General features: G+C 40.0%; 2 protein-coding genes across 4 annotated transcripts in view; one reads left to right on the forward strand and one right to left on the reverse strand.

Moving 5' to 3' along the window:
• The window catches only part of LOC138983142 (uncharacterized), a 7,102-nt gene extending 2,013 nt beyond the window's left edge, over positions 1-5,089 (forward strand). The window contains exons 3-4 of the mRNA XM_070356550.1: positions 303-445; positions 4,720-5,089. Coding sequence (XP_070212651.1) covers positions 303-445; positions 4,720-5,089 — 513 coding nt within the window. The remainder of the gene's footprint in view (positions 1-302; positions 446-4,719) is intronic.
• The window catches only part of LOC138982325 (proteasome activator complex subunit 3-like), a 39,150-nt gene continuing 21,708 nt past the window's right edge, over positions 3,410-20,851 (reverse strand). The window contains exons 1-10 of one of the 3 annotated variants that reach the window (XM_070355583.1): positions 18,548-18,678; positions 14,326-14,358; positions 13,860-13,922; positions 12,304-12,387; positions 11,826-11,892; positions 11,285-11,397; positions 10,511-10,579; positions 9,871-9,993; positions 8,674-8,760; positions 3,410-8,091 (exon numbers count right to left, since the gene is read on the reverse strand). In XM_070355583.1, coding sequence (XP_070211684.1) covers positions 8,011-8,091; positions 8,674-8,760; positions 9,871-9,993; positions 10,511-10,579; positions 11,285-11,397; positions 11,826-11,892; positions 12,304-12,387; positions 13,860-13,922; positions 14,326-14,358; positions 18,548-18,580 — 753 coding nt within the window. In that variant the 5' untranslated portion in view covers positions 18,581-18,678 and the 3' untranslated portion in view covers positions 3,410-8,010. Of the gene's footprint in view, positions 8,092-8,534; positions 8,622-8,673; positions 8,761-9,870; positions 9,994-10,510; positions 10,580-11,284; positions 11,398-11,825; positions 11,893-12,303; positions 12,388-13,859; positions 13,923-14,325; positions 14,359-18,547; positions 18,679-20,851 lie in introns of those variants that run through there. The other 2 variants (XM_070355582.1, XM_070355581.1) reach the window with 2 other exon arrangements.

Genomic DNA, 20,851 nt, shown 5'->3' on the forward strand with positions numbered 1-20,851 from the left:
GCACTGATTTCTATGAAGATGTCTTGTCTTTTTATTCAGGTGTCTTTCTAATGCTTACCAAATGCATTATTTGTTTGCGTCATTTTGCCATTTCTAGCTCATTCTGTCTTTCTCATCTTTCACTGAAGACAGTGGCCAGTATAACAAATAGAATTAAATTAAAATACCGTTAAAATACCGTTCCCCTTACAGCCGATTCCAAGTCATAAAAAATATTAAGTCACACATCTGGTTCACAATTATGAAACTAAAAGCAACATGAAAGACAGAAAACGCATCAACAATTTTTGTTTCATGTGCAGACAAAACAACAGCAAGACTTCGAACAGATGGTGAAATCCTTGACGCTGAAGAAAGACAACTTATCGACGACGTGGCGACGCTACGAGAGTGTGCCTGACAGTCGGAGGTCGGCTCAAGCCATGGGGGTGGTGGGCATTGTCATGTGCGTGTTGCCCGTGCTCTTTTTCTTGGTCACCGACATCATCGGTCTGTGTGCACGGGATTCCCATCTTCGGCCTCACTCCGGCATTCGCGTTCGACGTCATCACTAATGACCGGCAACAGCGGCGCGTCATCGGTGTAGAATTAGCACGCAGATATGTATGTTTTTATTTCTTTTGATTTCCTTTTTATTGTCCCATTGCTGAGAAATTGCCACACTCCACAAAAAGTAACCATATTGTTGATGGATGGTCTTAATCCTATGTAAATTCCTGGTTAGATCTAAAATAGTTTACACGGGAAGGAATGTGCCTTTAAACGGTTTGATCAGCGGCACAGCTGCTGACGGATGCCATGTTTACGATTGGTCTCTACTGAGCTTTCATAGAATAAAGGACAAGGGTTTAATCCGTACACAACAGCGGTGCCGCTAGTGCTACGTTTCATTTGTGCTATGTATACGTGTCATTTGTCCTACGGGTCACTTGTCATACGTGTCATTTGTGCTACTCTCATTTTTCATACGTGTCATTTGTGCCACGTGCCGCTATCACTACGGCGATTAGTAATACAAATATCAAAATATTAGTAATATTAGTAATACAAAAAGTTTATCTACGATTCGCTATCATTCGTTCATTTTTGGTTTGTAACGTTCACAAGTGCATTGGGTATTACCACAAGTAGGCAACTAGATGCCTCTCTCTCTCTCTGTGCATTGTATGTTCTGAACATATTTTTGTTGCACTGTTGCTACATGTTCGATTGCTACCAGCTTGTATTTATAATTACCTGCATAGTATGCATTTGATTTTATGAATAACCACATATGTATGCTCTTCATGCCTCATCTTCATCATTATCATCATCATCATCATCATCATCGTCATCATCATCGTTATCTTTATTATCATGTGCTGAAGTTTTCTGACCTCCTTTTGTTGGTTAACTTTTTAACTTTTAATTGTTTAATTATATAAGTGTGTGTCTATGCGTCCCAAGGACAGATTGTAAGAAAAGGCGTAGCCTTAGATCTTAATCCTTGTTAAATAAAGTTCAATTCAATTCTCTCTCTCTCTCTCTCTATCCCCTTTTCTCTCCCTCCACCCCCTCTCTCTCTCTCCGTCTCTCTCTCTGGGACATATCTTTTTTTTCCACATAACATGCAGATTTCACCACTTTGATGCAATCCTCTGATAGGAAATGTTAAATATATGCTATTCTATCATCAGGAGTACATATTTCATCTATACGGGCCTTATTTTGTCCGTTTTGCGAATCGCGTCAGAGCAGGAACAAACTAAGCTCCGCCTATTTCGCTGTTGCTCAGAGCTAGATCATCGATAAAACGAATTCATTAATGTTCAGAGAGAAATCTAGGAGCAATCTGTAACTTTTTTGACACCAAAATATTGCTTTTGCATTGCTTCAGCTCCCCATTAGGGTTTTGTTGGTCTGTTTTAGTCTGGATCGAGCATAACAACGAAAATGCACCAAAATCACCACTTTTCGATAAGAAATTCAATTATTGCGATTACTATTTATTGAATCATCTGGTTGCCTACTTGTGGAAATATCCAATGCATTTGTGAACGTTACAAACCAGAAAGTAACGCTGAACACTGCCGCCTACGACAACTAGTGTTGCGATCGATCTGAGAAGACTGCAAAAAAGTGGCCGCTCAGAGCTGGAACACTAAACCGCCTCCAAGCTTTTTACGCATGGAACGTCTCCCACACCGTGAGCAGTTAAGGACAGATTTCAGATAAGGCGCCAACACTTGTACATAGATCACCCACTAGACAATTGCATTTCGCGAGCACACACACACACACGTCCACACGCACGCACACACATCCACACAGGCGTCCACACGCACGCACACACACACGTGTGTGTGCGAAATGCAATTGTCTAGTGGGTGCTCTATGTACAAGAGCGCCTGTGACTGTGATATTTATTCATGTTATAATTAAATGTCATATAGCATTGTGATTGATGTATAAATCTTATGTATAATGTTGATAATTAATCGTGTTTTAGTTTTTTGTTATGAGCTATGCGACGTTACGCCGAGAGAAAAATTTCCATTCTTGTGTTTTATGGAAATGGACAATAAAGTTTTCTTATCTTATACACACACACACACACAAGGAGTGAGAGCGAGAAAGAGAGAGTCGTCATTTAAGGAGTGAGAGCGAGAAAGAGAGAGTCGTCATTTAAGTAAGTAGTGGTATTGACCCGCAGCGATAATGACACGTAGCGCGAAAAGATGTAGTGCTATCGACAAGTAGTGATAATGAACGAATGGTAGCAACTTGTAGAAACGTTATTTATAGCACTAAACAACGTAGTGATAGCGGCACGTAGCACAAACGATACGTAAGACAAATGACACGTAGCGCTAGCGATACGCACCAAGGTGAAAGGGGGCCAAGGGAGAAAACCCAAACCACGTGTACTTTTAGACTTGGAGGTTATTCAATATTTGCAACCAACAGCGACATTAACTTCTAGTGAGTGTTATTTGTGAAATCCGCGCTATAGTTATAGGCCAAAGAATAATCCTTATCATCCAATTGTACAGTTCATTGTGAGAAGTTACTAGGTGCATGTGTAAGCCCCCACCAAGTCATAAAATGCTGTCATGCGAGCAAAAGACTTGCAGATCAGTGCTTGCAAATGTGTTAGATATATATGCAGCTGTTACAGCGGGAAGATGAACGTCTAACCGTTCTTGATACTTTTGATAAAGTGTGTACGGGAGTGCACAATACCTAGGCTACTTAAATTTGCACCAAAAACATGGCACTCAGTGTCGATTTAATTTCAATGACACTTTGAAACATACCTAAAATGTCACACAGCTCAAATACAATCATTCACTGTGATGCACATGCGAGTTGAGGTCTCTCTCTCTCTCTCTCTCTCACACACACACACACACTGAGAAAGAAATGTCACTTCCTTGTACAACATTTATTTTGACGTCGGGAAACTCCAGACCTTTCACAAAATTAAGATGACTGCCCCCTTTGAAACAAAAATGCAATACACACTTTGTTGTATGCTTTCAGAGCAGATGAATTTTAAGGTGATGTATAGCATACAGGAACAGACAACAAAAATCCCACAAAGACAATGCACACATCATCAAACCTGTCAGACATCTCACAAAAGAAAAGTAACTGCCCACTTTCAAGCATAAAAGTAATGAACTGCAATACACACTTTGTTGAATCATTTCAGAGCAGAAACATTTTAAGAGAATGTAAAGTATACTAGAACAGACAAGAAAAATACTGCTGTTCTTAACAATTCCAAAATAAGTCATTATTTCATTCGCTCGATTTCATTCCAAGTTGTGTCTTTACTAGGAAGATCGACATAGTTTCTACACTTGAAAAAAGAAAACCATGTGATTATAACCTTCTCCCATCTACATGTATTTAGTACATGTATTATCTAAACAAACAAAAACAAAAAAATAAAAAAGAATCTCAATCCGAAAGTTATTTTCATGAAATTTTCACAATCAATACTTTAATGTTCCATTTCCAATCATCCCAAACAGACACAGAGACGGCCACATTTGATAATCTTTCATCCCCATAACAGCCAGCCAACCCTTTAAACACTCACTTTTATTTATCTCAAATTCCACAACAAAAAAAAGCTGAAGAAATAACAGGGAGAAGAGTATAAAGAGCCTCCAAAATTACCTATACACACCACATTTTTCACCAAGTTCGCAAGCACATCAACGTCATACATTCCACAGTAAATCCAGTAACACGACCAATGACACATATCAGGTTCATATCATATACAGGGTCCCCACTGGTTTTTAGAAACAAAATTCCATGACTTTTCCATGACTTTCCATGAGCCTCAATAACATTTTCCATGACTAGATCCACAGGTCGCCATTTCCGAACACGCAAACTTTTTACGTCTTGCAGTGATGTTCCGAGGCGTCGGTCATCGGTCATAGACCGATTTAGGTTGTAAAATGACCGATTGCAAACAACTCTGCCCCGTCAAATGTCCGATCCGATCGCGAAGTCAGCGGTCATTGTCCGATAGTATTTACGTCTAGAGCGGTCACTGCAAGAAGAATCTGTACAAACTGAAGTATCAAACCCCGTTAAAACGAGTTCGAATCGGGGCCTACTTGAACTTCAATTTTCACTCTCGGTCAAACAATAACACAAGGGACGCAACTCTCGACCGAACAATATTACAAGAGCCACAACTCTCGCTACTTTTGACAGCGACACTTTACTTCCGCCGCCACATTTCTGCAAAGATGCCGCCGAAGAAAAAGGTTTGCGTGGGAAAAGGGCAGACACTTCGGCCCCGTCGGAGACTGAAGCCTCAGAAGGTGAGCCAATAGATCTACAACCTCAGGAAGAGACGCAGGAAGAGACGCAAGAAACGAAAGTAGGGGCGACCAGAAAGTTTGTGCAGAGCTGGTTTTCTATGTTCCCTTGGCTCAGCTACAGCAAAGAAAAAGAACTGATGTTCTGCACCATTTGTCAGGAGGATGGCGTTGCCTCAAACTCGTTCACTGTTGGTTGCAGCAACTTTCGCAAATCCGCACTGGCATCTAAAAAGGTTAGGTGCCATGATTGGTTCGCTTGATCTGAATGTCCTATTGTTTTTTTGTAGTCAGGACATGATGTCCTATTAGTTTTTTGATTCAGGACATTTTGTCCTGTTGCCCTCCAGTCCTAGGAACATCACTGTCTTGTCACTCCCAGTTTTGACACTGGCTTGCTTTGCACTGAATTTGAGTCAGTTTCTACGCAGTGTCTCTTCGACAAGCAAGTCAAGCATTTGCTACGCAATCAGATTATTGGTAATGTTTGCTGGTCCTGTCATTTCACTAAACTGGACCAGCCACTGTTTGTATCCATCTGCACTTTCGTAAATTCCGTTTCGTAACCGTCACTGTGACTTGACGAACTGTAATTTTTTTCACCGCGATACACAGTTCATTGCGAAGATCTTCCTCGGTAATTCGTTCCAATTCCGCATACTTTTTGTTGTCAAGAAACAACTCGAAAGAAAGTTTCAAACTCATCATCCTCCATCTTGCTTGTCGAAGCGCTAAAGTACTTTATCGATGCAAAAACAAAAGCAGAAAACTTCGACGAAACCGACTCAAATGCAGCGCAGACGACACGACGAGATACCGGAAGGAAGTGAGCCTCGCTTTGGCTCAAGTGCCGTTAAAAATACCGTTATTCTCGTATGCAAATACGAACGAGAAGTTGGTCATACGAACAAGCCTTGTGCTGGCGACGCAAATCGGGGAATGGCTGGGCAACAAAAATCCCCGCTGGCGTGCTAAAGGTTAATTTTTTTTTCTTTCTTATTTTTGTTAAATTCCATGACTTTCCATGACTTGAATTGAAATTCCATGACTTTCCAGGCCTGGAAAATTAAAAATCAAATTCCATGACTTTCCAGGTTTTCCATGACCTGTACGAACCCTGCATATACCTGCACCACTCAGGGATGGTGTCGAAACATGAGCTTGCGAATTTGACCCATTAAAAAACTTGCTGATGCAGGATTGTTTTCCATCACAGCACATATGACATGCACAAAAATAATGTGCCCCTTTTTCGCCAAAGCTAATCCTACCAGGAAAACTGCATACTCCTGTCTTTCAGCCACATAAACGCACAGCAGCTGTTCTGTGATCATCACATCTCTGACAATGAAAACAACTCTTTCACAACAGATTTTTACTGACATGCATAAGTCAGTATGCAAAACAGTACTCAGTGACACTTTGTGTTCTCAATACCTTCATGTAAGCCCTACAAGTTTATTTGTCAAAAGCTAGAGCGATCCTTATCAATCCTAATGAGACACTCCTTGAATTGTTTTTTTAAAAGTTTATTTAATGGAGTGTTCATCAAATTACATGTTGTAGACTAATTTCAGGGACGGAAATTGAAAATGTTAAAACGTGGAAAATCTGTCTGGAAAACTAAATAGCTGTTGACTTTTTCAAACTTTGCTATATGATTTCAGCACCCTGAATGGGTTTGAAAATCAGAAAACAAGAAGGGCAAAGCCCATACGACTCACATGCTTGACCTTGACATGACCTTGACCTTCAGGGTCAAGGTCAAATAACTAAACCTAGCAATGACATCATACACTAAGAACTGCTTTACACATTTTTCCTACCAAAATACATGTGACCTTGACCCAAGGTCAAGGTCATGCAACACAAAGCTGTTAATTCAAGACATAGGAAGTACAATGGTGCTTATTGGCTCTTTCTACCATGAGATATGGTCACTTTTAGTGGTTCACTACCTTATTTTGGTCACATTTCATAAGGGTCAAAGTGACCTTGACCTTGATCATATGTGACCAAATGTGTCTCATGATGAAAGCATAACATGTGCCCCACATAATTTTTAAGTTTGAAACAGTTATCTTCCATAGTTCAGGGTCAAGGTCACTTCAAAATATGTATACAATCCAACTTTGAAGAGCTCCTGTGACCTTGACCTTGAAGCAAGGTAAACCAAACTGGTATCAAAAGATGGGGCTTACTTTGCCCTATATATCATATATAGGTGAGGTATTGAATCTCAAAAACTTCAGAGAAAATGGGAAAAATGTGAAAAATAGCTGTTTTTAGGCAACATTTATGGCCCCTGCGACCTTGACCTTGAAGCAAGGTCAAGATGCTATGTATGTTTGTGGGGGCCTTGTCATCATACACCATCTTGCCAAATTTGGTACTGATAGACTGAATAGTGTCCAAGAAATATCCAACGTTAAAGTTTTCCGGACGGACGGACGACTCGGGTGAGTACATAGACTCACTTTTGCTTCGCATGTGAGTCAAAAAACCACATCAGAAAATCAGTTCTCACACATTCCTCATTTCTGCAATTTTGTCTTACAGGTACAGCAGAACACTGTTTTACATCTTTCCAAAACACTTCCAATTCAAGATATTACATGTTTACTGTTTAATATTTTTTATTTGAACTGGTCTGTGGTTTGACACCCCGACTTTAACAAATTCCACAAACTGGCACAATGCATATCCCCACATGTCTAAGAAGCTGAACACTTACTTTTATTTGACTGAATGAAATGTAAGAGCGTGGGCATGAGATCTGAAACCACTGTAGAGATCTGTAACCACTGTAGACAGATACATGTACATAGCTGTCTTCAGAGGGTAAAAGACTAGCTCTCTCTGTGAGAGTGACCCTAAACAGAAGGAATGCCCCGTAAGTAATAACCACAGTGCTGTTTTCAACAGCTGAATACAACATTGATTAGCAACACCCCCAACAAACGTCCATGAATCTTTGGACCAGCAGAACTGAACATCAAGGACATTGAAGTCGCCTGTCTCTGTCTGTCTGTCCGCTCGTCACACCAGAGCACCATTTTTGTGCTGATTGTTCCCATTCCATCTGCTACTCCCCCCCTTTCCCACCACAACCCTCATTCCACTAAACATCCCATGTAAATCCCCATCCACCTTCCCAACCCTGTTTCCCATGTGCGAGTGTATGCTAGTAGAGATTCTCCGAGTTCCCTGATCGAGGCTTTTTGATCTTGTCCATGTTCTTGTGGATGATGTCATGAAGGCTGGCCTGAAACAGACAAAACATCATTTAAAAATAAAAAATAAAACTCTTGAAAAACCCTTAAGAACTTGTGTGCAGGCTCATTATCATTTGACTGTTAGTTTACTTTGTTTATATTATCATTCTAAAGACAAAATGCATACATACCATATTAATCAAATTACGAAACCACCTTCTTCTTCGGCGTTCGAAACCACCAAACAGACAGGCCCAAGAAAGTTCAGGTCATAATACAATTTCTGCACTAAATAAATAAATGCAACTGACAATCAAAATGAAAAAGTAACAAAACACCCACTTGAATTTAAAAATCGCTTACACTGTCAGCAGCTGATGTAGGGAAATCAGCCTAAAGAAAGGCCAAACATTTGATCTAGGATCATGCTTGAATAGCACAGAAGACCAGCTGAACAAGAATACTGCAAGAGGCGAAATGCACAGCAACTCACGTATTGGTTCCTCATCTCACACAGTGTCAACCGCAGGCACACTATCTGCTTCTCGTCCAGCTCGCGAATCGACTGACGGTAATCCTCCTGTACATAAGATACAATACGGAGAAAGGTAAAGTGCAACTTAGACACTCACATATTGGTTCCTCATCTCGCACAGCATCAAGCGCAGGCACACTATCTGCTTTTCATCCAGCTCTCGAATCGTTTGGCGGTAATCTTCCTGTACACCAAAACAAAAAGTACAGCCATTCAAATTTGGGGCACAGCAGAAATGGAACCAGCACATGCAGGCTTTATTCAATCAAGATTTGACTATTGGCCTTTTTGTTTTGTTTCAAGAAATAATTCTACAAAGAGATTCCCACTCTGCAGAGAAAGCTATCAGGCTGTTGATTCGTTGAATGTGACAAGTGGAGGGATGGCCTTATCCTATGTTAATAAAGCCTGGGCCCATCTGGAATAGTCAACAGATCTGTTTTCATAGGAAGTGCCTTTAGCTGATTTCAAATTGCAAATGCAAAGGCCTGTGCATCTCTGGCATAAAGCTGGCCAGGAAATGCACACAATGGTAGTGCCTCAACCAGTGACACTACATTGTTACTTGGGTATTTATCAAACCTGAACTTTAGTGAGATAATAGAAAAGGTATGAATTTTGAAATGACTCAGGACAACACTTTTCACTAGAATATAATCATGTTATCCTGGAAACTGCTCAGAATGAATGCAGAGTTACAAAAAACAAATCCCAAACAGATAAGACTACTAACACCATCCAAAATCAAGAGTAAAACAAAAACTCCAAGAACAGTTAATTTAAGGAGCCTTTATTAATTGACAAAATGATGTTTATTAAAAATGTGCACCCGTTGGTATTTGAAGTGCAAGCAGACAAATACAACGAGAAAAGGAAGATGCAAGACATAACTCAACTTACTGAGCAAAGATCTCATTTTCTGTTCATTTCCTCATAATCATTTATATTTTTGTCCACTTCAAAAGACACCTAAGAGTTCTAGTGAAATGAATATTTCATTTTGTCATTCATGAAACGTTTGACAAATTGACCAATTTTGTTTGATTAAAAGTTACAAGGTTGATGCTTGCAATCCTGCCGCTGGAACTAATCTTGCGGGGTCTCTATGGGTTGTGAAAGAGTGAATACTCTAGCAAACTTTGCCAACATGCTCCTGTTCCACGTGTTTCATACACAACCCTTGCTAGTAATTGGCTTATAATGTCACGTGGGAAAGTTTGCCTCAACGCATACAAACCCAACATTTATTTCTTAACATCATCTATTGAGACAACAATACATGTATCCTACTGACCACATGGGGATATTTGGCGATCTTGGTGATGATCTTGGCGCGAGAGATGTAGTAGCGAGACAGCTGGTCAAGGTATGTGGCCGACTCTGTCTCCACCTGGCGTGCCTCTGCCATTGTGTCTTCCTGAAATCACCCATGTAGCTTTAAACTTTGAAGACATTGAAACAACTAACATGCAATCACATTGTTACACACCAGTAACACACTATTCTCTGCCTCTGAACACAAACTGCAATGAAAAAATAAACACCACTCATCTCAAACTAAGATCAGAATCCAATGCATTGCACAAGGGAAGTAACTCATTATTCTGGAGAGAAAAAAACCATGCCAGTCTGCTACAGAACAGAGTGCTGAGGAAAAACTAACCATAACGCCTGATGTGAAAGATTAGACACATGTCAGAAACTCTCAAATCAAATGCATGATGCTGGATTCCAAGAAATCTTATTACTGTTACACTTACAGATTATCACAAACTGAAAGTATGTGGAATAAAGGCAACACCAAGATTGAGTCCTATGTGAGCTTTGTCATCACACTGAAAGAATCTCAAAATTTTCATTTGTCTTTCAGTGAGTGATATCACTTTCACGGAACTATATCTGGAGTATGCAGGAATGACAATGAAAACACTCACCTGAATGGATACACCAAAGTTGTTCCCATCTTCAATTTTGGGTATCAAAAAGCTGATCCACATTTTCACCTGCAACATACATGTCAGACACAGTTCTTTACCTTCCAGAGAAATAAACTCACAGACACCTGAAAGAGGAGACAATAACCAATTTATACCAAAGGATGTTGGGGTGCACTGGGCACAAGATTGCAAATAACAAAGGGATTCACAACCCCCCCCCCCCCCCCCCCCCACCCCCCACCAGATAGTGAATGTGAATTAAATTGCAATAATCATAACCCATTTATACACAAAATCCCAGCATGCAACATTTTAGAGTACAGTGAACAAACTATGTGCCCTTGGCTGCTGCAGTGTTGTTCTCAGGCCTCGGTCTTCAGTCACTGAAGCATACATTTTTGATCTGACGCGTTGTTCTGACCACTGACCCATCGAATGTCCGATAATTTTGACATTTAAGATCTCTTCCGACTGAATTTTTTTTTTCATAGCCAGGAAATTTTGGATCTTTACACATTTTCAGTCCATGCCCAACTGACGTATCGTCCTCTTAGTCTGGGAACAACAATGGGGTGTGCTTGAAAAGGTACCCAACTGGGTGGGAACCAGCTGTGGGGTCAGATTGGTTGAAACCACGAACTAATCTCCCATACAAGCAATCTGACCGGGCAGCAAGTGGTTCTCATCCAGTTGGTTACTCTCTCATCCACATCAGCGCTGGTGAAATTGTATTGACCAAGAGAGATAACTGGGTCGGGGGTGCATACATACCATGTTAGCATGTTCCATGAGGTCCATGATGAGCGGCTTGACGTCTTCAGCCCACTTGTGGATGTAGCTGTTGGTGCGAACTTGACCCCCGGGGAACACCAGCACAGGGGTACCTGCACAGCAAACAAACACCTGTTCAAAATTGGAGAATCAACAGTAAAGATTACTGGTCATAATACGCTACATATGTTTAACTACAGAGACAACTTCCAAAACCCCAGGGCTCCCACTGAAGAAAACCCCAAAATGCCTGAAAGTGAAATTCTAGGAAAGTGAGGAACATTTTGAAAAGTGGGAATGGACCAATCTGATGCAAATGCGAGCACATTCAAAGGTTTACTTTTTTTCATATTTGTTAATTTCTCTAAAATCTGATCGCAAATGTGTGAAATAATGGGATTGGGAGCACTTCCACCCGGAAAGCCAGACCCACAAAGACCTGAGGTTAACCCTGGTATGAAATGGTTGACCTGAGTGAGACGCAGAGAGGGGAGGGCAATCTGGGAGAGAAAAGAAGACAGAAAAAAGAAAAGAAGCTGACCAGTTGGCACTGCTGCTGATGCACTGTCGCTGCCATTGGCACCCACTTTTCTTTTCTTTGTTGCAGGCTGAAAAACAAAGCAGATTATGAAACTATGTTTAACAGCATAACAATTAACATCCAACACCTATATTGGTGGTTACATAAAACACACTTGCATGGCTTGCAACAGTCATAAGGACCCTAAAATTCATATAGTGCAACACTAGCAATCAAGATCAATCCAGCACTTATTTAGAGCAGGGATATGGGGAAGGGAAGGGTGGGTCGGGTGGGAACCGACTGTGACTTCCTAAACTAAGACAGCATTCTAAATGCTGCTAACTTCACACACAACCTGTTACCCGTTCAGTCACATTCTGTCTTTATATCATTTCATTGGTTACATATAAAGACAAGTGAGTTTCACTTTAAGTTAAAGAAGAAAGAAAGTAAGAAAGAAAGAAAGAGAGCAAAAGAAAAAGAAAGCAAGTCCTACCTCCCCCCCTTCCGGGTAAAAAGGTTCAGGAACTGGAATGTTGATGTCTGCATGTACATCACTCAATTTTTCTGCAATCATTTTCTGCACACACACAAAACAAAAACTTTTTAGGCAACAGAGACATGACAGAACAGAACTCTATCTATAAATCTGTCCAGCCCTCATAGCGACGGATGTTTGTCTTTAATTAACAGCCTACAGATAGATAACTCTTTTGTCCTTATTTTGAAGAAAGGGATATGATTGCATTGACATGGACCAGAACAGCGACCACAGTAAGAGAAAAATTAATCAAATTAAATTAATCGTCTCCTTGCAGTTAAAATGAGCTAAAATGGAAACATTTTTTATTTGATCCAAACTGGTATTTTGAAACAAATCAATACATTGATGTATTACTTAATACCCTTTCACTGCCTATAGCACATCGGCTGACATCCTGGGTAACTTGCTTTAACGTACAACAAACCGTTTAATAAACAAACAAAAAGAAAAACAAGAAGGGCAAAGCCCATACGACTCACATGCTTGACCTTGACATGACCTTGACCTTCAGGGTCAAGGTCAAATAACTAAACCTAGCAATGACATCATACACTAAGAACTGCTTTACACATTTTTCCTACCAAAATACATGTGACCCAAGGTCAAGGTCATCCAAGGTCATGCAACACAAAGCTGTTAATTCAAGACATAGGAAGTACAATGGTGCTTATTGGCTCTTTCTACCATGAGATATGGTCACTTTTAGTGGTTCACTACCTTATTTTGGTCACATTTCATAAGGGTCAAAGTGACCTTGACCTTGATCATATGTGACCAAATGTGTCTCATGATGAAAGCATAACATGTGCCCCACATAATTTTTAAGTTTGAAACAGTTATCTTCCATAGTTCAGGGTCAAGGTCACTTCAAAATATGTATACAATCCAACTTTGAAGAGCTCCTGTGACCTTGACCTTGAAGCAAGGTAAACCAAACTGGTATCAAAAGATGGGGCTTACTTTGCCCTATATATCATATATAGGTGAGGTATTAAATCTCAAAAACTTCAGAGAAAATGCAAAAATGTGAAAAATGGTCGTTTTTAAGACAACAATTACGGCCCCTGTGACCTTGAACTTGAAGTGAGGTCAAGTTGCCGCACATGTTTTTTGAGATCTTGTAACCATACACCATCAGGCCACATCAGGTGTTGATAGACTTAATAGTGTCCAAGAAAATCCAACGTTAAAGTTTTCCGGACGGACGGACGGACGGGGGGGACGGACGGACGGACGACTCGGGTGAGTACATAGACTCACTTTTGCTTCGCATGTGAGTCAAAAACCAAACAAACAAGCAATGTGTGCGTGTGTGGGGAATTCATTTATACATCAACTTGATCAAGGGCATACTGTAAGTTGTCAATTTAGGTAAATACAGGTAATGCTCTGTATATCTGTCCCCAAACAGGTCAATCTCATTGCTATAAGTATAAACTGAGAAGAGGCCAGAGTTCACGATGAAAAAGTGCCTGATTTAACCATAATATTGATAATAGTATGTGTACCTGGTAAATGTCTTCAATATCAAGTACTTTCTGAGGGAAAACATCTGTCACCAGCACTTCCGTCTGCACAAAAATCATGTCAATATTTTGTAAAACTAAAACACAGCTTTCAAAGTAAAGTTCTGGTAATACATTTCATGTCTCAATTTTCAAAGTAAAAACGAGAGAGAGAGAGAGCGATTTCACTTCCCATTTAATGATTTATTTTACAACAAAACACAATCTTCTGAAAGAATATTATTCATACTCATAGGTCTCGGTCTTCGACGCACACTCTTTTGAATCTGATCTAGCACATTCTGTGATAATTCTGACAGAACATGATTGTTATTGTTGACAGGACATTTGGGCCTATATAATTATTAACATATTTTCAATTTCATGTACATGTAGGCCGTCCAACTGACCGACCTATTGTCCTTTGAGCCTGTGAACAACACTCCTTAAAATGTAATGTAAAATTCACCTGTTTTTTGAAGTTCTCGATAAACTCTGCCACCTGGTAAACAAACCAACAACAATTAATTTTAAAATCACTATTTCCAAGCAGTTTATAATTTCTACAAGTACAACACAATAAAAAGCAGGGATTGGCTTGGACGTTGGTTATCAGTCTTTTGCCATGTGAAATTCGGAAAAGACTGACACACATGGGTCTCAATCCGTCAATTGACCGATAGACATGTAGCAGTCAGTCAGCTCGTCTTATTTTGACGAAAATCATGATCGAAAGGACTCGCAGCAAGACTTGGGAGCGCCGCAAGACTTAGCGAGCAGAAGAAAGTTGGAGTATTTTAAAAACTGGGATCGGCTAAGCTTATTTTGTTTCGCTCGCCGATCCCACGTTTACCTCGGCAGAGTGTGCAATTTCTGCTGACATAGAAAACAGAATGTCTCGCCGTCCACTTGTCCAGTGCAGACTGCAGACTGTGAGAGAGGTTTCAGTGCCCAGAACAGAATACTGACCTCGCTGAGAAACAGGCTTTTGCCTGAAAATCAGAAAAAGTTGATGCTTGTCAAACTTGGTGAGGTCAGCGTTGTGTGGCAAAACTCCAAAAACAGAGTCATCAAACAGAAATCTCGGAAAGGTCCATGCTCTTCTTCTTCCTCAAACTGAAAGCTCATTCAGTCTGCAATGCCTCAGCCTGCTCACAGTTGCAAATTGTTAATTTGTCAGTGAATCACTGCCAATGTGAATGTGATTTTTGTTCATTTTCGTAATTATGTTATTGTTACGCTTTGGCGAATAATTCAAATTAAATGATCATGTTGAGAGATGCATTTCCTCCACAACTGTCTTACCCTGGTTAAAAAATATGCATGTTTATGATTTTTGTAGCGTGTCGAAGTGACATGTTCACCTGCAATCACTACTCGCTTGACCTCTACCTTGCATAACACAAGTTTATGAAAAGGTAAAAAAAAGAAAATGATTAAATAATATGCACTAATCGTACAGCCAGTAAAATATCCTCCACGAATCTGTCTTCCTTTTTGATGTACCTTAGGCCAAAAAAAATAATAGGTGTGGTTACGGTAAGGCCAAAAAAAAAAAAATTGTCTGTTTAGGGTAACCCGACCGACCCTATCGATTTGGCGCCGACCCAAAAACTTTTTTTTGATTTCAAAAAAAAAGAAAAAAAAAAGAGGTAAAAATGCTAAAAAGAGACATTTGGCGTTTCTTTCTCTCCCTTTCTCTCTGTTTTATTTATACGTTAGTTTTGAAACATGTAATCATCAAATATAAGAAGTGAATGTTCAGCCAACATAGCATTTTACACCCCCCCCCCCAAAAAAAAAAAAAAAAAAAAAAAAAAAAAAACTTTACCTACCTACCGACCCTACTTTTTTTGGTCATGTTACCCTAAACAGACAATTTTTTTTTTTTGGCCTAACATAGCCAAAAAAAATAGGGTAGGAAGGTAGGCAATCACTTTTTTTTTTTTAACTTTTTTTTCTAATGTGTACAAATTAAACCTACTTGACAGGGAAATAAGTGTGCGACTCGGGCGCTTTCGCTTTCATTGCGTTTTCTGCACTCGTTTACTGGTTTTTTGAGTGTATTTTTTTGACAAATGTAATAAAAAGTTATAGGGTCGGCCCCAAAAAAAAGGGTAGGTCGGGTTACCGTAACCACACCTATTTTTTTTTTAGGCCTTATCTGAATAAAAAACAACACCAGTAACCTTATCTGGTTTATATTTAACGACAATTTGAAAATGACGAAAAATCACTTGTAACAGTGGGCGGGAATGAGTTCCGTTTCTTTTGCCGGGTACTGTAAATTGTAAACAACTTTCAGAAGTTTTGACTGATTGGTTTGCAAAATGACCGATTGATTCATGGCTGAATCAGTCAATGGACCTCTAGTGGACAAAACCCAAGCCAATCCCTGAAAAAACCCTTGTGTGTGCGAGTGCAAGATAATCATAAAATAAGATCAGCAACAACAAAAACACCGTAACATTTGTATTACATGTACATTTAAAACAAACACTTTCTTTGTTTGTTGACTGAATTTGATCACACACAGACCTCTCAGTCAGTCAGTGTCATACAAACTGATGTAGAGCTCTAGGAGGCTCCTCCCTCTGTTCTCCTATATATTTACTTTTCAACAGCACATCTTTTAGTTATCCTCCTGTTGACCACCATGAACATCATCAAGCTTCTAGTAGTACTAGTACTAGTAGTAGTAGTAGTAACATACGGGTGGCCAAGTGGTAACGCACTTGCGCTCGGAAGCGAGAGGTTGCGAGTTCGACCCTGGGTCAGGGCGTTAGCAATTTTCTCCCCCCTTTCCTAACCTAGGTGGTGGGTTCAAGTGCTAGTCTTTCGGATGAGACGAAAAACCGAGGTCCCTTCGTGTACACTACATTGGGGTGTGCACGTTAAAGATCCCACGATTGACAAAAGGGTCTTTCCTGGCAAAATTGTATAGGCATAAATAAAAATGTCCACCAAAATACCCGTGTGATTTGGAATAATAGGCCGTGAAAAGAAGGATATGCGCCGAAATGGCTGCGATCTGCTGGCCGATGTGAATGCGTGATGTACTGTGTAAAAAAAATTCCATCTCACACGGCATAAATAAATCCCTGCGCCTTGAATATGTGCGCGATATAAATTGCATAAAAAAAAAATAAATAAAAAATCCCTGCGCTTAGAACTGTACCCACGGAATACGCGCGATATAAGCCTCATATTGATTGATTGACAAGTGAAAAGGCCTTTTAAAGTTTTTAACTGCACAATTCTCAAAATTATTGGTATTTATTCAGTATGTGATGTCCCTTCCCACCGCGTCAACTGAGGGTAAGCTCCAAAATGTCAGCACCAATATAATGATCCCCTTCTCTCTCTCTCTCTCCCCCCCCCCCCCCCCCCCCACAATGAACCACAGGCGGAAGGTATCGTCCACTGGACGACTACTATCACAGAAAGACTACAAGGTACGTCACTCACCTTCGAGTCTTCTGTGTTCCTGGAGTCGCTTCCTGGGGAAAAATATTGTTCAAGACGGTTTTGCCTCTTCCTACAGTCTGTGTAAGGTCAAATAAATACAGTTGAATGATTGTTTGAACTATATGCACCTCTAGTTTTCAGCTTCCGTTCGCTGCAGGTTGTTTTTAACCATCATTTGGACGAATCTTCGTTTGCGAGCCGCTAATATCCACACGGCGTCTAATTATGCATCCGCACCGAATATGCATACCAGCGCTCATTGGTCTAAAACATATGTAAATATTGTGCGGCAAAGGGAAGCTACCCACGGGAGTTTTCACTTTCGGTATTAGTGAAGAACCGTTTGCCACTTCATTCAAAATGAGGAAAACGTTTTAGTCGACCAATGAAAATAATCATCGAATATCCTGTTATTAACCAATGAGCGCTGGTATGCATATTCGGTGCGGATGCATAATTAGACGCCGTGTGGATATTAGCAGCTCGCAAACGAAGATTCGTCCAAATGATGGTTAAAAACAACCTGCAGCGAACGGAAGCTGAAAACTATAGGTGCATATATAGTTCAAACAATCATTCAACTGTATTTATTTGACCTTACACAGACTGTAGGAAGAGGCAAACCGTCTTGAACAATATTTTTCCCCAGGAAGCGACTCCAAGAACACAGAAGACTCGAAGGTGAGTGACGTACCTTGTAGTCTTTCTGTGATAGTAGTAGTCCAGTGGACGATACCTTCCGCCTGTGAATGAACAAAGAAAGAAAAGGCAAACAAAATAGAGTCGAGATATATCTAGCTGATAAAGACAACCTACAACAATTTGAAACCCAATGGAAAGAAATCGAACAATTCATTTCACAAAACAACAGAAAAAGGACAAAGAAGGAGGAAGAAGTTTAGTGAGACGAGGATAACTCAAATGTGTTCCTGCAAAAAAGCAGCCCCTTCACTTTGACTTTTCCCCTGTCAGTGTCTTTAAAAAAATCCTCTGCTAAAAACAGAAGTTTTAATGAACAATTACATCCATTCAATGACCAGCTAATTAATCCTTGACCATTAATAGTTCCAGCGCCAAAAAGGTATTTTCCGATCATGCATCTGGTGCAAAACACGTGTTGATTTATTTTAGACAGCGCCTGAAGAATCGCGTCCTTGTTCCTGCGTTCAACTTTCCTCAGATTAGTTGTGACAGACAGTTAATCAGAACAGACTTTACAGTACCTTTTTGGCCTTTTCATTGTCTTTTGATGCCATTGTTGGATTTAGTTGTACACGTAAATGTAGTGAAAATAAACAAGTTGATCGTTCGGTCGAAGAGATGTCCGCCGAAAAAAGCACTGTCAAAGCGGTTTTCCTTTTCAAAAAGAGTTGCAAGGGAGATCGCTCGCCAGACACCCTCGGCGAGTTAGTAAGTTCACTCCCTTGGTTTAGAAAATTGGGGAAAATAAATTATGGGGTTTTCCGAGGCTGCAACACCGACTAAAAAACAAAGTATTGCACTAGCGGCTATTTCGCAAGCCTCGGATGGACAAAAATGGCTATTTCAGGAGTCCTTCTCAAAAGGAATCACTGCTGCAGGAGTCTTGTTGCCCAGGTAGATGATTTGCAATAAAGCAGACACTTCAGTTTCTCTGACGGTAGACTGATGGTCCCCTCCCATTTTACCATTTATTAATATGTATACTGCTACCGTATCTTTATTCACTTCCTTTATATTTTTACATTATCTTTTTAAATTTGCATTTGGCTAAAAGAACAATAAAAAACGCTCGCGCTGGACCCGAGTACTCTTCAGACATTCACACACACACACACACACTGACACACAAACCGCTCTCTCTCCCTCACTCCTTCTCTCTCACCCTCTCTCTCTCTCTCACAGACAAACACACACACACACATACACACACACACACACACACACACTACCACACACTACCACATCTCCATTCTAAAACACGTCACGTTCCAAATCAAAAGACGACATTCTATTTTCTTACGTCACTATTCTTGGTTTACGGTACCATTCGGCGGCTTTGCTACGAGTATGGCATAGTCTTGGTTTGCCGAGACCTTGCACCGTTCTATCAGACTGCCTGGCTGGCTGTTGCATAATATATATATATGGCAATCCGTTTGTAAAGAAATTACGATTTTTCCTGTTGATCTAAATAATGAATTATTTAACTAAATAATATACGTTATTTGCGTGTTTGACCAAAATATGACATTTTACACAGATCGAGACAGTCATTGTTCTCCGAGACCGCGCTAGCGGTCGAGGTGAACAATGACTGTCGAGATCTGTGTAAAATGTCATATTTTGGTCAAACACGCAAATAACATTTATGTATCGATCGAATTCCTTTCAGGTACTTATGACTTTGTTGTTGTTTTGACGATTGAACGAGCACACACACACATGTATGCATGCAATCCACATGTATGCAATCAAACACATAAGCTTCATATTTGGGCGTTTCAGGTTGACCGAAACTTCAAAGGAACTACAAAACACACGTCATGTACTCACTTTGTTGTTGTTTTGACATTGAACAGCACACACACATGCAATCAAACACATGACGGGTTTTTTTTGAGTTCCTTTGAAGTTTCGGTCAACCTGAAAAGCCAAATTATTATACGTTATTTGCGTGTTTGACCAAAATATGACATTTTACACAGATCGAGACAGTCATTGTTCTCCGAGACCGCGCTAGCGGTCGAGGTGAACAATGACTGTCGAGATCTGTGTAAAATGTCATATTTTGGTCAAACACGCAAATAACATTTATGTATCGATCGAATTCCTTTCAGGTACTTGTGACTTTGTTGTTGTTTTGACGATTGAACGAGCACACACACACATGCATGCAATCCACATACATGTATGCAATCAAACACATGAGCTTCATATTTGGGCGTTTCAGGTTGACCGAAACTTCAAAGGAACTACAAAACACACGTCATGTACTCACTTTGTTGTTGTTTTGACATTGAACAGCACACACACATGCAATCAAACACATGACGTTTTTTTTTTTTTTAGTTCCTTTGAAGTTTCGGTCAACCTGAAAAGCCAAATTATAAAGTTTTGTCGGCCTCTGACGTCACATGACTCAAAGAAGGGAAATCCAATCTCCAATCGATACATAAAGTTTTGTCGGCCTCTGACGTCACATGACTCAAAGAAGGGAAATCCAATCTCCAATCGATACATTACAACAATCACACTTTTTACTTTTGTGTAAATAATGAATTATTTAGCTGAATAATGCATTATTTAGCTATATAATGCATTCTTTAGTTAAATAATTCATTATTTAGATCAACAGGAAACAAGAAGGGCAAAGCCCATACGACTCACATGCTTGACCTAAACCTAGCAATGACATCATACATTAAGAACTGCTTTACACATTTTTCCTACCAAAATACATGTGACATTGACCCAAGGTCAAGGTCATCCAAGGTCATGCAACACAAAGCTGTTAATTCAAGACATAGGAAGTACAATGGTGCTTA

The sequence above is a fragment of the Littorina saxatilis genome, linkage group LG12, assembly GCF_037325665.1.
Source record: "Littorina saxatilis isolate snail1 linkage group LG12, US_GU_Lsax_2.0, whole genome shotgun sequence".
Lineage (NCBI taxonomy): Eukaryota > Metazoa > Mollusca > Gastropoda > Littorinimorpha > Littorinidae > Littorina > Littorina saxatilis.